Raw genomic sequence first — 16,179 nt, forward strand, 5'->3', positions numbered from 1 at the left:
TGGCAGTGGTTCCCAAGTGACCTCAACTTGACAGGAGAATCAGGCAATTAAATTTATGTGCTTTACGGTATCACTGATGTGCAAAATATAAACAAATATACTACATTTAAATGCTGTAACTGTAAATGTGTTTTTGAAACCATTATAAAACTCCTTCTCTCGAGAACCAAGAAATACCCAATCTCCTCTAGCTACTGGAAGAAGTGAGATTAGAGAAGATTCCTAATTCTTTTGAGGAACTTAAATTTTTTCGGCTCAAAAGATATTACTAAGACGGTAAAATAAAGAAAATCCATGACAGAAGTAACTCATCCTGCTTTTGCATATTAGTAGCCTGGGTAACTTTGCAACAAACCGGTATGAGCCACTCACTCAAATTTTCCAAGAACTCATGACTGTGTTAGATTAAATGAGCTAACACGGACTAGAACTTCATTAGGTCAGGTACTAAACTTCTTACACACACCCCCTTCACTAAAACTTGAGATTAAAAACAAACAAACAAAAATCCCCAAAATCAAACTACGACCTATCATTACTAGATGATTTCGTTTTAGTTTCTCCTCTAAAGTTTCTTCAAAAAAGCACTCAAAGCCAGAACTCATTTTTTTTCTAAAAAAGAAAAAAACCACAAATAATGAAGTTTGCTATCAATTTTAAATGCAGTTTAAAAAGAAAAGAAAAAGTCATAGATCAGCTTAATAGTTGTTCAAAGGTTTTTCTCCGCCCTGAAAATTATGTTTATCATGAAAAGTTTCAGCTTCTTAACAGTAGCAGTTTGTACTTAGTGTAGTCAAAACTTGGGCTGACTGTCTACATCGAGCAAGTTAGAATATTCTTGTCCATACCACATTAACAGAAGCAGGAAAAGATAACTCCAGAAAGGCAGCATAAGTTTGGAAAAATTAAAGACAAACAAAACCCAGGATAGTCCAAGGAGCAGCATACTCCATGAACGTACAAAACACTACCACATAATACAGATCTGTGCATTTTAGACTGCAATCTGATTTTGTAGTTCTGCTGAAACAAAAATAAAGAAGCAGAACTTGTATAAAATTATTCTAAAGCAATTAAAAACGTATTATGCATAGCCTGCTGCAAAGACAAGCATATCAAAATATAAGATGATGTGCTATATTAAAACCACAGCTGAAGAGCTGAGAAATGAAAAAAAAAACAGTTAAATAATTTCAACTACCCCAACAAAGTCACAACATTCAAAAAATGCCTTGCACAGTCACCAGCACTTATATAACACTATTTTGGTTGATTTTTACCAAGCAAGGACTAATCAAGTCCTGACTTGTGCACTTACCCAGCATGAGTAACATTAGCCTTCAGTAAATATATATATATATCTTTATGTGTGTCTATATATATATATATATAAAGAAAAAATTGTATTTTATTAAAATTACATAAATGCACAAAATAGAGCATTCCTTTGTATGCTTTAGTTCTCCAAGGAAGATCAGACTGTGTGTTTGGCCAGGGAAGAAGATGAAGATGGAGTGTTCTGAACTAATCCGCTCTCACAGAGCACGGTCGGGGAATAAGAACGCTGGGACTGGTAAAAATCTGCGACCAATTTGAGTCACATATACTACAACATGTACAACTTTATAACTTACGGAAATGGGGCAATATATTGAATGAAGAGCATAGTTTCATATATGTCAAAGACTTCCTCCAACAGTGTTCTTTTTTTTTGTTTGTTTTTGTTTTAAGGATGGCTGGTGTCTCCAACATGATCCAAAATAATTACTTCAAATGTAATTGTCTTTCTGCGTTCCAAAATGATCACTTAATTGGATTCCATTCCATGTTGAGGATAACAGAAAATAATTAGGATCCAAAGAGATAAATACCCAGCATGATATTAGTTAATATGAGAACCTGGAAGACAGTGAAAAAGCCATTAAGTCTCTCTGAAAGGAAACAGAGCTTTTAAATAAATAAGCCATCCCTACATCAGTGTCAGAGACAGTGAGAATGATACAAGTGCTCCACGTATTCTAATACTGATTCTCAGCTTAAGTTTCAAAAGGGGAAAACTATATTAAAGGTTTCACTTTGATTCAGTCCTCCTTGTTGAAAAAGAAAATATATGTAAGTCACTGAAAGCACAGAATACAATCTCCAAGTGCATGATATGCATCAAGAACATGGTTTTGAAATGCATCTAAAAATCCCTCCAATAAGAACTAAAAAGGGGATGACCCTATCTTAAGAGGATTTATGTATATAGGTATGCACAGAGAGGATAAAGGAATACTTTAAGTTAATAAATAATCAGAAGCTACTGTATTCTTAAACACATAAATCTTTAAAATGTGCGTATTATAGCAAGAGGAGGGCATCCACAAAGTTTTTAACAACTGAACTTTACAGTATATCTATAAATGCATTTTTCCAACAGGAAACTCTGGAGCGTAGTGAGAGTATTAGAAACAATTCTTCTTTTCAGAATATACAGACGAATATTTGAGCATGTCAGAGTTTACATTCCTTAACTCAGTCCTAACAGTACGCAGACAAAATAGGAGCCAGTTATTCTTAACATGAAGATGACAAATTTTGGGGTGAAGAGTCCCCTTGGAAATTAAGTTTTAAAAACTGAAGTTGTTTAAAATTTGGCTTGACAATTGTTCTAAGATAGCAAAGAAAGCTCAGTGTGAGCCATTGAAATGGCACCTACATACTGAATAAAAGCAGCTTTCAAGACCCTAAACAGAAAATTCCACTTTTGTTAGTTTAGGTAACATGTAATGAATACTGCTTAGGGGCTCACACAAGAGTCAGTTTGATATGTTTCAAAAGAATGCTTAAGAATTCATCCTGTATCTACTAATTTGCTTTGAAAACTGGGAGTAAGAAGTCTCTCTGTCTGCTAAAACAGATGAATGCGAACTGCACAATAGAAGGAAAAAACGATCAATATTTAATAACTGCAACTTTCAGAAGACAAGGATTATCTGTTGCTCTTTTCACTGCAACAATGGAATCACTGTATTGTAGGACGATTGCTCAAGACATTTTAAAATATACAATTGAGAGGTAACACTAACAGAAGAGTTTGAAAACATTCCAGAAAAGAAGAAAAAAAAAAAAGAAAACAGAGCATATAAGCAGAAACATACAAAAAATGTTTTAAAACTTCTAGAGAGCATCAGCTGTTCTGGTGATATAGAAAAGACTGATGACAACAGTAGTGGTATCACTAAAAGCCACAAAAAGCATAAGTACAAGCCAAAGGAATTTAAAATTCACCAAAAATTTTGATTAGTTAGTCAGCTCTAGTTGATACAATTTATGATGTGTAAAACACACACAGATGGTTGTAAAATACAAGGCTCGAGAGCCTGAATGACACGTCTATGATATGTCATTCAGGATATAAGAAATACAATGACCATAGAAAATCATTAATATTTGGGAACATTTACTCCTAATTATCTTGGCCAAGACTACTTATAAGGACTTAAGATCAGTTTTCTATGTTCACATCTAGCCTATGTTCACATCTAGCAAATTCTGAGATAAATCACAAAAAAGGAGAACTGAATGGGTATTGTAAAAAACTTAAAAAAAATAAATATCTTTTTGTTCTCAACTTATATCATGAAAGAGCATGAACATTGCCTGTCAATTGATCTTACATCAGAAACCTAGTGCTCAGCAGTCCTTCGGAACTGCCCTGAAGCACCTACCAAGGCAGACTATTTCATTTCCTAATAAGTTCATTTCTTACATTATTATCTTAAGAATTTTATATGCAGCTTTTACCAACACAATATTTTTCTTCCTTCTTTGAAAGTAAATGTTTTCCTTCAACTGGGGGGAACACAATTGCTAGGCATGTTATCAAAAGGAAAAGAAACAGAGCTCTCTTACATAAGCATGTCCAACAATCCTAGTCTATTAAGAAAAAAAAAAACACATGCCATTTACCATGCATTTGCCTTTTATAACTGTTTAGAAAAACTGGTTCTTAATTTCTGCTTCATTCCAGAACAGTGAACAGAAACTAGTTTCCTCTATGGACGCTGAAGGAACTATGTCTGGGTACTTCAATGGGAAACATGGAAGAGAGTTATCCATTAAAAATGCCCTAAAAAAAGAATTGGAAAAAAAAAAAAAAGGAAACAACATAATACCTATCTCCAGGACTATCTAAGGGATTCTCAACCATATGTGCCACTTGATACCATTTTTATTTGCAAAGCCTTACAAATACTACCCAGAAAAATCAATGGAAAAGCAAAGAACAAGATTCAAGAACAATATTCTGTTTCTTCCCAGTATCTTCTTGTTTTTCTGGTAAGCACGTATACTCAAATTTTTGCAGGAAGTACACTGGTCACCACCAACACTTTTGTTGCTCTCTTGTTCCATGTTCTTGCAATTACAAGACTGCATATACATTATACACGACTGGAATTGAAATCGTATTTTATGTATAGTAAAAATGGCCAGGGTATATTTACATTTCCCAGCAGTAGCCTGCACAGTGTTGTGCTTTGTGCTTGTGGCTACAAGGGTGTTGAAAATGCACCAGTGTTTTGGCTATTGCTGAGCAGTGCTGGCACAGCATCAAGGCTGGCTCTCAAGGGCAGCAGGCTCAGGGTGGGCAAGAGGTGGGGAGGGAACAGTGCTGGGACACTCTGACTCCAACTATCCCCCTAAAGGGATATTCCATACCATATGATGCCACACAGCAATAAAAGCTAGGAGAAAGAAAGAGGAGGGGGGAACATTTATTATGAATGAGTTTGTCTTCTGAAGCAACTGCTATGCGTACTGAGGCCCTGCTTCCCGAGAAGCGTCTGGGCATTGCCTGCTGATGGGAAGTAGAAAATAATTTATTTTTATTATTATTCTGCTTCTGCATATGGCCTTTGCTTTCCTTTTATTAAACTGCATTTATCTCAACCCCCAAGTCGTGTTTTTTTTTTTCCCCTCATCTTATTTTCTCCTCGTATTCTTTTAAGCAGTGGGAGTGAGGGAGCGGGTGTGCATCAAGTCAAACCCCCACAACTGACTGCATTCTCCTTGCAGAATGTTATTGTTCAAGTAGTCTACTTTAACCTCACAGAAGTTTATCATATTTTTCTGTCAACGTCTGGTGTTCAACGAGTCTTCCATCAGCATTCACATTTAAAGCACATAATGCTGCCTGCCTTCTTCAACAAACCTGTGAGTTTTACCATCTTAGGGAGTGTCCCTTATCAAACAAACAGCTGAAAAGCAGTTACATAAAAATGTGTAACGTTACACAGCTACTTAATACTGCCACATTGATCAAGTTCTGCAAGACAAGATGGTTAGGTTATAATTCCCATCTCCTTATGGTGACTGACACATAGGTCAACCTAACACTGATAAAGACTCTAGATGTTTTATAATCTTGAGCAATTACTGGAAAAAACAAAAAACACAAAACAAGCAAGTCTTTGTGATACAGTGTCCTCTCTGACATATCACTGTTTTTACTATTTTTTCCCTGAACCATTAGTGGAATCTGTTACAACAGCTCCTATTGTGATCTTGTGATCTAGCTACAAGAACTTCAAAGAATAAACTGAAGAGCAGTTTCATGTAGGAAGACAGTGAACTAATAAACCAAGAAGAGTAAATAGTTAAGTGTCTTCTGCATATATCCCCAGATTTACAGGATTAACTTAATTGTCTTTTCCTAAATCTACTGGAGATAATTGCTGCTACTTTGAAGATACCAGTGTCATTTCATCAACACTACGATTATGTGGAGGATTATGAGCATTAGAGGAAAAATAAGAAATTTTAGTTTTAAGAGACCAACGCTGTATTTACCTATAGCACGGAGCATCAAAGTGCCAGTTCCCAATCACTGTATCTGTGGAAAAGATTGTGTAGGCATTTCTATCTGAAAAGCACGCATAAGCATACACATACGATAACACACAACATCACAATTCAAGTATCTTCTCTGCTGTATCATTTCTTGCAATAACTATTTCAATCCTACTTGGCTGAAAGGATCCCTACTTCTTATCTGGCATTTCCAGTCAAAAAGGAAATCTTGCCTGAGGTCTGACTTGAAAGGGAAAAGTGAAACTCTTCCCAGGCATTTTCGATGAATCGGCTCAGAGAGGTTCTTCTTTGACAGTGTATTGTGTAACTGCCACAGATGATTTTCTAAACAAATTTTCCTTCACAGAAAGGAGCTTTCAGGATATGAATTTCATTTTACTTCCAAATTTCAGTTTTGTGTACAGTATTGCCTCAGCAAAAAATTTTATCATTCATCTTCCTTCTGACTTTGTAAAAACATTTTGAACCTCTATTTTTGCAGAGGATGTATGTCCAGCACTCTACAGTGGTAGGATCCCCTCCCTCCTCCAAGTCATTATGGGGGATCTTTAGAATCAGACAGAATACAGGCAGAGAAAGACTTTGCAATAAAGGGAATGATTGAAGGCTGACAAAACACTAAGACATTCCTGAATTTTGCTCTATCAGAGCAGAAAAAGATAGAAAAATACAACAAATGGAGGATTATCAATTTATCATTTATGGGTTTACAACTTAGTATGCTGCGTTTTCTACTTCAGGTAAGAACCATTGTACAGGAGAAGAATGAAAAGTAATGTGTAACCAACTGATGTAATTCTTATGTCTGGATCACTCCGTACATCTCAGTATGGACAGATTGTGAGAGCGTGTATGACACAGTGAGAGGGTACACAACACCATGTTCCATAACTCTTCTTTATGCAGAACATCTCTTTATGTTTGTAACCATATAATCTTTTCTCACCCGGGGAAAAAACAAACAAACCACTCTTTAAGAGTGTGTTTCATCTTGTGGGGACTGTCTCCCCCTGTCTCCACTCATATTAGAACAAGATACCTGTATTTTTTACTTCCATGTTCATTGCCTGAAGTTACCACTGGAGTCATATTCATTTTTATGATTATCCATCTCTTAAATCAGACCTGTAGGCAAATTATGTTCTAAAGAGGTCAAAAATAATGGTGATCCGTATAATGGTGATTTGATGAACTCTGGTACCATACATTCCTGGTACAAGGGACTCCATAATATCAAAGCCTGAATTTTAAGGTAGGTTATCTACACAGAGCCCCACCACCAGGGGAAGTGTGTTCTTAATTCATAAGCATAATATAGATCTCCAAACTTTTTTTTTTTTTAATACCTTCAATAAACCCCACAGTTCTCATCCCACCATCTGCGCCACACAGAAAAATGAGTTAGTGTTAAATGCCGCAGATGAAGCACAGAGGAGACTATGACATTTTATTTTTTAGAAAGCCAAACCTGGGCCAAGAATGAGCTAAGCAGTCCAAAAAAATGAAACACCAAAATATAGTGAAAGTCTCCACAATTCCTACAGCATGAAGAAAAACAGAAGGGCATCTAGAAATATTTTTTATTATTATTATTATAACAGAAGATTCAGCTATACTGATCTTAGAAAACACAGAAACTCTAAGTTGGATGCTAGTAATCGTCTTTTATGTAACCCAAAAGATAGCGCTTTGAAGAGATTAACAGGTTAAAGACCCAAGAAAAGTTTCTAGAATTGCATACTTTAGCCTATGCATGCACAGACTCCAGAGAAACAGACCACTCATCCAGCTGTTCATCAAGCCCCACTGCTCTTGACTATGCTGCTCTAAAGAAGCAGTATGCAAAAGGATTTTTAATGGTGAGGAAGTTAATATCGTTGATTGCATCTAAAGTACCAAAAGGAGTATTTATGCTTAAATGTTGATGCAGCTGTTGACTGGTTTAAAATAGTTTACATTCCTGTCCTCCTTACTTATGCACTTATTTTAGTCCACATGTATTACAAAATCCTACCCTATTTCTCAAAAATTTTCAAGAAATCCAACTAAAAAAAAAAATTAGTAGGGCTGCCAGAATTATTGTCTGAAGCTTTAGTGGGCCAAATACAAAGAAAGACAACACGAGCACTCTTCCCACATCCCCCCGTTCTCTTCTTAGCCTGCCTGCTGTTCTAGGCAATTTGTCACAGTTTTACGGTGGCCTACCACCCCATTTTAAAAAATAAAAAGGCAATTTGTCAAAAGCAAACAGAAATGCACTAACATTTCCCCCTTCACCACAAAACTGTTGGCAATATTCTAGTCAAAATTAGCTTTCTCAGCCTCCTTGGTACTTATGTGCTGCTGTGCAGTCTGGTTCTATCTTGACAACTTAGCCGTCGAGCTCCTGTAGTCCCCATGTCTGTACACTGAGAGATTTAACAAGCCATGGGACAATTCCTTTCAGGCCTTCACAATCTCCAATGCTTTGTTTGCATTTACACCTTAAAATATTTCATGCTTTGAAACTTCCTGGAGAAAGGCAGCTGCAGTTTTTGGACACCACTAAGTGCTTAAATATCTAAATTTCATGTCATATTTTACAGGAAGCAATCAGTATGCATCTAAAGAAAAAGAAAAAGAGTAGATGTAATTCAACATATCCAGACTCTGCATATGTCCACAGTTTTAGTCAAATTACTGCATTTTACTCATGAATATATAACAGATACTGCCATTCTTATCTATGATAACCAGACTTTAATAGTTCTGTTTTCTGAATTCATTTTTTTCACTCAGTTAACTCTAGCTTAGAATGTTCTTTAGAGAGAGAATATAAATTATGTTCTTAGATATGTATTTCTTACTTCCATCTCTTTCATTTAGAGAATGGTGATTGAATTTCGCACACGTCAGCTTGGTTAAAATTCAGGGTTCATTTGTGCTCCAGATTCGAAGATTTAACAGAAATCACTTTGAGGAATCCAAGAAACAACATGTTCCATTTTACCCCAGATACAATCTGTCCTTATAACACCAAATAAAATCGACTAAAAGCGTTCATTACTACAATCTGAAACATATCACATAGAAGTGGAATCCACGTACTGGTTACTTTAAAACAATTCTTAAGTGCCAAAAAATATTTTGTAGTGGCCAGGCAGAAACAAAAGTCAGGCCAACACTTATTAATAGATTTATAAAGGTATAATTATGTTTGTTGTATACTGACAACTACAAGCAAAGTAGTTATTACAAAACGATAATCTCCCCTCATCCCTCAAATCTGTCCTTTTTGCCGTGTTATTCAAATTCAGTGATCCATGTTTTAAATGCATGCTTACATCTGTTTCAGTGCCCTAAGGAAATCTGTGTAGCTGGAAGTGTGAAGAATACTGAGTAAATAGAGTTACACCAAACTATTACTGCTGCCTAGCCAAGAAATAACAGAAAACTGCACTGTAATAGTCACTGTTTGCAATTCTAAATCTGTGGTAAGTTAAAGTGTTTGCTGTAGGATGGCAAATTTTAAATACATAGCTTCTGCTTAAAATATAGAGCACAAACACTGTAAGTGTAAATTACTATCCTACATTTATGAAAAACAACTGATAAAACCAAGAACATCTTTAAAAATTTAATCGAGCCTAATTTTTAATTTTATAATAATCAAAAGGCATCTTAAAACAGTCACTTTTCCCAGGATTTCATTTGGTTGATATTGATAGAAGCAAACTTTTAAATGCTTCATAAAATCTCTCATATATATTGAGCAGCTTTGTTTTCCTCAGATGTAATAACTGCACCAATTAATTTTCTGCCATTAACCTGACCTGATGAAAAGGACTAAGGTTTATAACAAAAAGCACTCTAAGTATGTGATAGATACTTTAGGAGGTTCACTGAACTTGTAGCAGTTAACTTTTGACACACCAGAACTTCAAGAAGCATACAGCGATCTCCAATGTAACCAAAATTGCCAGAGTAAAATTTCTCTTCTTTCTGAAATTGCTAGATACTATACAAACCACCAAGATGATGTATCCAGTACATATAAAAATTTTCTAAACACATCTCCCCCAGCATTTAGTTTTCAGTTTACACATAACAACCATGGAGAAAGAGGTGCTATATATGTATGTACGTGATAATGCCCCAGTAGAAAAGTATTGCTTCACATTTTTTAAACAAGGATTCAAATATAAAGGGAGGCAAGAATATTAAAGACTGCTTTTGGTCCTCTTTGAAGGATAAATCATACTGTGTAATAATCAGTTATTTCTGGGAAAAAGCGCTAGTATTTCAATAACTACTTTGTGTACAAAACCAACAACATATGGGACACTAAAACTTAGAAAGCAGTGGACCAGCGGATCCTGTATTTGTCTTTCTTGCAACTAACTAGCGAGCACACCAGCCTCCACTGTACTCCAACAGAGAACAATAGCAGGCAGTCTATGAGAATACTGAAACGTCAGACGAAGTAGGTATGGTTTCACCTAACTAGGGAAGGTTTGGAGTCTTCTTTTGAACCTCATGTAGAAATACATCAGTGACATCAAGGGGGATACCCTGAGGACAGAATAAGGCGAGGAACAAAACAACACGGCATCTCTAAGTAATGAGGGAGAGGGGAAATAAAAAAAATGGTAAGGAGGGAAAGAGATGTGACAGCAGACAAACTCCACAGCAGTGCCTGACCAGTAACAACATGCACCCAGCAGGCTGGGTGCAGCTCTTGACCAGTTTTTCTTTCTGGAGACCAAAGTTTCAAAGTATATTTGTATATTAAGTGAAGTCCCTGTTAATGACATTCTTATATCCACTAGAAATGAGGATATTTAACATTCATACCAGTAAATCATGCAATAATCATTCTCTCTAAGTGACAGTGATCGATCACGGAGTTGCTAACTCACAAGAATGCACATAAGGAGCCTGAAGCATGCCTTATCTACCATGGCATGTCTCAGAAGGGAAAGAGTCATGTCTGATGAATTCTCCTTAAGAAAGACATTTTTACCAGCAGTATTCAATTACACTTCAGTGAAAAAAATATCCAAATAGAAATTATGTATACAGTAACTTTTTTTTTTTTTAAAATCTTATCAGAACACAGACATCTGCATGAATCTACAACAGCTTGCATAGGCAAAACTAAAATAATACAACTAATTTTATATCTTGGAAACCGTTTAAGGTTTGTGCTGGTTTCCTGCTAAATTGTAGCTCAAAATAGCTGCCAATTGCAAGTTGGCTCAAATTACTGTGGAGACACGTTCGAAAATAACGTAAGGAAGAAAATCTGCAATGTAAAAGCAAAATTTTTGTTGCAAATTGACAAAGAATCACAAGAGTAAGATTTAATAAGTTGGCACATCTGTATGAACAATATATGAAGAAAACGTGTACCATTCAAGAAAAAACAGAACACTTCCAGTAGAAAATAATTTGGCCAGAAGAGTTCAGTTCACAGACAAAGTCTCTTCTTGAACAAGCAAACAAAAACATAAACACCTCCCTAAGTAATAGTTCTGCATAGATTTTATTCCATGCATATTCCATTACTTTCAGGAAGAAGTTATAGAATTCTATTTAAAAAATAATAACAGTAATAAAAATATTTTAACCCTTTGGATTTTATTCCCATCACTGACCTACATATTATACAATAACAAAATACCTAGAAATTCTGAAATGGGAAAGTCTATTAAAATCAGAAGAAATTATTCATAATTCTTTTAATATAATCAAAAGCATATTTGCCCCACATACGTGCACTGCACAGAGAAAATGAACGACATGACACTTTTTAAGTGTATTCAACCAGTCTGATTTATTTATTTATTTAAAGAATTAAGTCGGTCTTCCTACATTAAAAAACTGATTTTAGAATGTTTAAGATAAAAGTTTCATAGTTCGGACTAATTGCCTGCATGATCTAGCATAAAGTGACTCATTATGCATGTGATAAAATGCAAACTGTATAAAGACACATGATTTTACTGTCCAGATTAAAGACCAGTAAGTTAGAATATTTAGAAACCAAATCTTTTTATGTCATTAAATAAGATTAATACACTTCTACCATCACACCACCTTAACCTGATTTCTGCTTCAGAACTAAGGTATCAGATTAGATGTATGGGCTCCTTCCAAGCTTTCATAGAAAGCAAAACAAACAGGGATTTTCCAATGAGGGAAAACAAACAAGCCAAAAAAAAAAAAAGACACCAAAAATATCTCTGCACCAAAACTTATTATTTTCTTATTTTATTTTTCTAGCCATAATTTCCCTTCTCTTTTGATCATTAAAAAAAAAAAAGCACACCTCTTAGATTAGGTTGATCTTTTAGGTCTGCTTTTAGAGTACATCTTCACAATAAATGTTTGAAATACATTTCTATGTCTTTCATTCAGAGACAGAAAAATCACATGCTCTTTTCATACCTGCATACAGGCTATCAGTGTAACAATGAAACAGAGTGCTTATTTCAGAAGGTGATTTAGAAGTCATAGCAAGTGCCATTAAGGAAATACACAAGTAATTTCCTTATGCTGCTGTTCCTCCTCATATAGGGTTTTATTCAAACTTGTCCAAACAGAACTATAGTTTGCTTATACAAATTGCATTCATTTATCTATTTAAAGTGAACAGACTTAAGAAGAGAAGCACAGGAAATGTCATCATTATTTGGGATTTTAATGCTTCCACAAAATACATGGGTAGGCAAAGCACCTCACACATAGTCATCAGTTTCACAATGTGAAAATATGCTTAGAGTAACATGGTATCAAATAAAGCTGAACATGGAACGTACATCTTCCATGCTCCTTGTAAAAATTCTAGTTTTGGCACCATATATGAAGTTTCCTTTTAATTAAGCAGGGAAATTTCCAAAAAAACAGCTGATTCGTATTTCCCATTGTATGCAACAATAGGAAGTAGGAAAACAAGTAAATAAAAATGAAAATATCACCCACCCAGACATGTAAACTTGAAAATTCCATTGCTAAAGTGAAACTGTGAAAAAGGAAAACTTGGTTCACTAAGTCCAATTGTAAAGGGCCAACACAAAAAAAAGATTCAGTAATTTTTTGAACTGTAACTACATCTGAGTACTGAACTCTGAGGAAAAACTGTTCGAGTGCTAAAACCTGAAGACAATTACAGGTATGTTAACTTTTGAGATGCATCCATTCAAATAAGTTTTGTAACATTTACCTGTATCCAAGCGCTTTACAGGGGACTCATCATCAACCTCAGAATCTCCACATGCACTCCTTGATCTTTTCCTTGGGTGCAGAAGTGTCTCCAACCTTGGAAGGACTACAGACAAAAAGGTTTTGGTCCCTAGCTGTGGAGAAGTTGGCTGGGTTTCAGTGTTCTTTGCAGACTTTTGGGGGCTTATACTTTTCGATTTGCAGAAGAGAATGGATGTACGTCTGTTTACATCAGTTGATGACTCAGCTACAGCAGAAACAGTCGACTCATTGAGATTACTGTCAAGTAAGTGTTCTGGAGTGTGTCCATTTATTTCTTTCTGAATGGAAGTGCTATATAATTCATTATCAAATTTTACTCTTTTGTAAAGCTTACTCTGCTCTGGATTGAGTTCTACTGGTTTGAGGGTTGGTGGTTCTGAATTAGTCTCCAAGTTTGAAGGAAGAGGTAATGCATCTGATGGTTCAAGTTTAGGGGGAGATTTATCTCCTGAAAAAATTATAAATAGAGTGTGATTTTTGAAAACTTGTAGTTATAAAGTCTATTATAAAACTCACTATAAATGTGCAGCCCACCAAATAAACTGTTGTTTGGAAACAAAGCATAACATTTTAAAAACAATTCTTGTCTAGCAACAGTCTGTCCTAGTTAGTAGTTCCTACTTTTATACTGGGAATGTAACATGGATAGAAAAGTAGGTGTTTATAGTTGGTGTTAACAATTTACACCTGGATCAGTACTTTTTACTTCTCATGCAATTATGTTAGTTTCATTAACTAAAAACTAAGAAAACTTCCTTTTTTTTTTTTTTAATACCAAGTTGGGGTGGTGGATGATTATCTGTTAAATGCACTTACACTGCCATTCAAGTAAAATACTTGATATAATACATTTTATAAATTTTGTATATTCCCCTTAACTGCCTAAGACAAATTTTATCAAATAGACATTTAAAAAGTGGTATTTGTAACCTGATCTTCTAGAGTAAGTTAAAACGTGATATAAAATTACAGAAAGGCAATTTCTGCAAAGCTGTTTACATTTGTGACTAGCAGTTTCATTTGCAAAACAAACAAACAAAAAAGCATCCCCTAAACCTTGCAGCTTTATTAGCTACTTGTTGACAAATACAGACTTGACAATGCAGACTTGATAGAAGAAGTCAGAAAAACCACCCTCTACCAATTTTCTTTCATCCTGTTTTTTTTCCCCCCTCATTATCCTTTCCCAGATTATTTAAATAATTCCACACTGGGAGAAGACAATGGAGATGTAAGGGTGAGCATAAACAACTAGTTTCAATTTTTCATCCCAAGTGATGGGAAAGAAAATATATATTCTACTGTTGCAGCATTCCTAAATACAAGTTACAGGACTACCTTACCCATCAACACAAAAAATTATACACCTTTGTAGCTTATTTATAGATGTTAACCTTTATAGCTTCCAAAAGAATCTTTTAAGATGTGAGTTAATAATACGATGCTTATTCTGTATGAATAACCGCATGAGACCAATAGAACATTTATGCTGTCAAATCAATTTTAAAAGTTTAGTTAATTTTCTATGTCACCTGATAAAAGATGTGAAACAGCAAGGGTTTAAACCCTGTATCTGTAGTGAATTAAATATTATCTATGTATTGTTTTGGTTTTGGCTTAGCAATCTTTACTTTGGAATCAATAACTTCTCAGTGTAGAAGAACTCTGCCCTATCATTCATGGTTTAATTGAACAGTAGCATAGTTCCTATTAAAAATAGTGCTAAAATACAGTGTGACTATGCTCACATCCTTTGAAGGCATGCAAGTATTAGAGTCGGTAAATAATATTTCAGGAAGACATTTAGAATGAAATTTAGGGTCAGATAAGGGTATTTACAGTAGCACGAATTTAAAAAAGCTTATAGTTTAGAATATCCAAGGTCACTGTTCTTTTTGAACAAATTTTATTTTTCTCACAAGGAATTAGAGAAGATTCTCAGAAAGACTGAAGCATAGAAAAACACTTAATTTAGACACTGAAAACTAAGTTTCACTGCATTATTCTGCCACCACATTTTTAACATGATCAGAAATTGAAAATAGTATTGCCAGGGGTTAATTCACAGCTCTTCTAGAGTCAGCTCCTGTGAAGATCCTGGGCACAGGATTCTCATGACTACTTTCCTCATCTCTCTTTTTTTTTTAGAGATTTGTTCTCTTTCCTCTAAATATCTTCCGTTTCAGAACTGAAACGTGAACTAATGACTACTACTCTTCGCTGTAACAGCAATGCCAATCAACTCTGGATCATGCTCTTTATAATTACAATATTTTTTAAACATATTGTAAATTTAAGAAAACAGTCACTGCTCAGTCTTTTAGAGACTAATAGTCTAATAGACTTTTAGTCTATTATTTGCACAACAGCTGCAAAAGTTAAATGCTGAGTAATAAAAATGTTAAGCTACAAGTAATAAAAAGTTAGTGTATTTTTTATCTGACAAAGCACATTGTTAAATGACTACATTCAGAGGCATCATCACTTGAAGGAGATTTAAATAAATAAATAAAACAGCATTAAAAAACTTAAGAATGTTTAACAGCTTCAGAATGAGGTAAGTCACATGCTGATCCAATTACAATTTTTCTACTGTTGTCATTCAAATCTCAAGCACATTATATGTTTGGAAACCACTCTTAGTCACAGTAAGAAACAAAAACTAAGTTGCTGTTTGAATGGCAGTTAAGGACAGTCTTTTTATTCACTTCACCTTTCAAAAATTTTGATAGCATCAAGCTGCACAGGACTGTTTTATTTATTATCATGCTTCCACTTTCCCTTCCGCTCTTTCCTCCCACAATTCAATAGTGTTATGCCAAATGAAACAAGCCTCTAACTCTCCTAGAGAAAAACAGATTAGCTTTTTAGGGAAGAGCTGATTATAAAACAAAACCTCTCAATAACTTTTTTTTTTTGAGACTGGATTTGTTTGCTTCATTTAAAAGTGAGCAATAAAGACCTCAGTAACTGAGTTAAAAACAAAAGAATCAAATACAATATATTGAACTGTAACAAAAAGTTGGGTCTTTCTATTATGTTGCTCTCACTGAAATCAATGGGAACTAGCCAACAGTT

General features: G+C 34.8%; 1 protein-coding gene across 6 annotated transcripts in view; it reads right to left on the reverse strand.

The window, feature by feature from the left end:
- The window catches only part of BRD1 (bromodomain containing 1), a 59,449-nt gene that overhangs the window by 14,118 nt on the left and 29,152 nt on the right, over nt 1-16,179 (reverse strand). For 2 of the 6 annotated variants that reach the window (XM_066990199.1, XM_013188358.3), the window contains exon 8: nt 13,061-13,549. The exons of 1 other annotated variant lie outside the window; for it this stretch is intronic. In XM_066990199.1, the coding sequence (XP_066846300.1) occupies nt 13,061-13,549 (489 nt within the window). 3 more of the 6 variants (XM_066990224.1, XM_066990229.1, XM_066990207.1) reach the window with 3 other exon arrangements.

Source organism: Anser cygnoides, chromosome 1 (assembly GCF_040182565.1).
Source record: "Anser cygnoides isolate HZ-2024a breed goose chromosome 1, Taihu_goose_T2T_genome, whole genome shotgun sequence".
Taxonomy (NCBI): domain Eukaryota; kingdom Metazoa; phylum Chordata; class Aves; order Anseriformes; family Anatidae; genus Anser; species Anser cygnoides.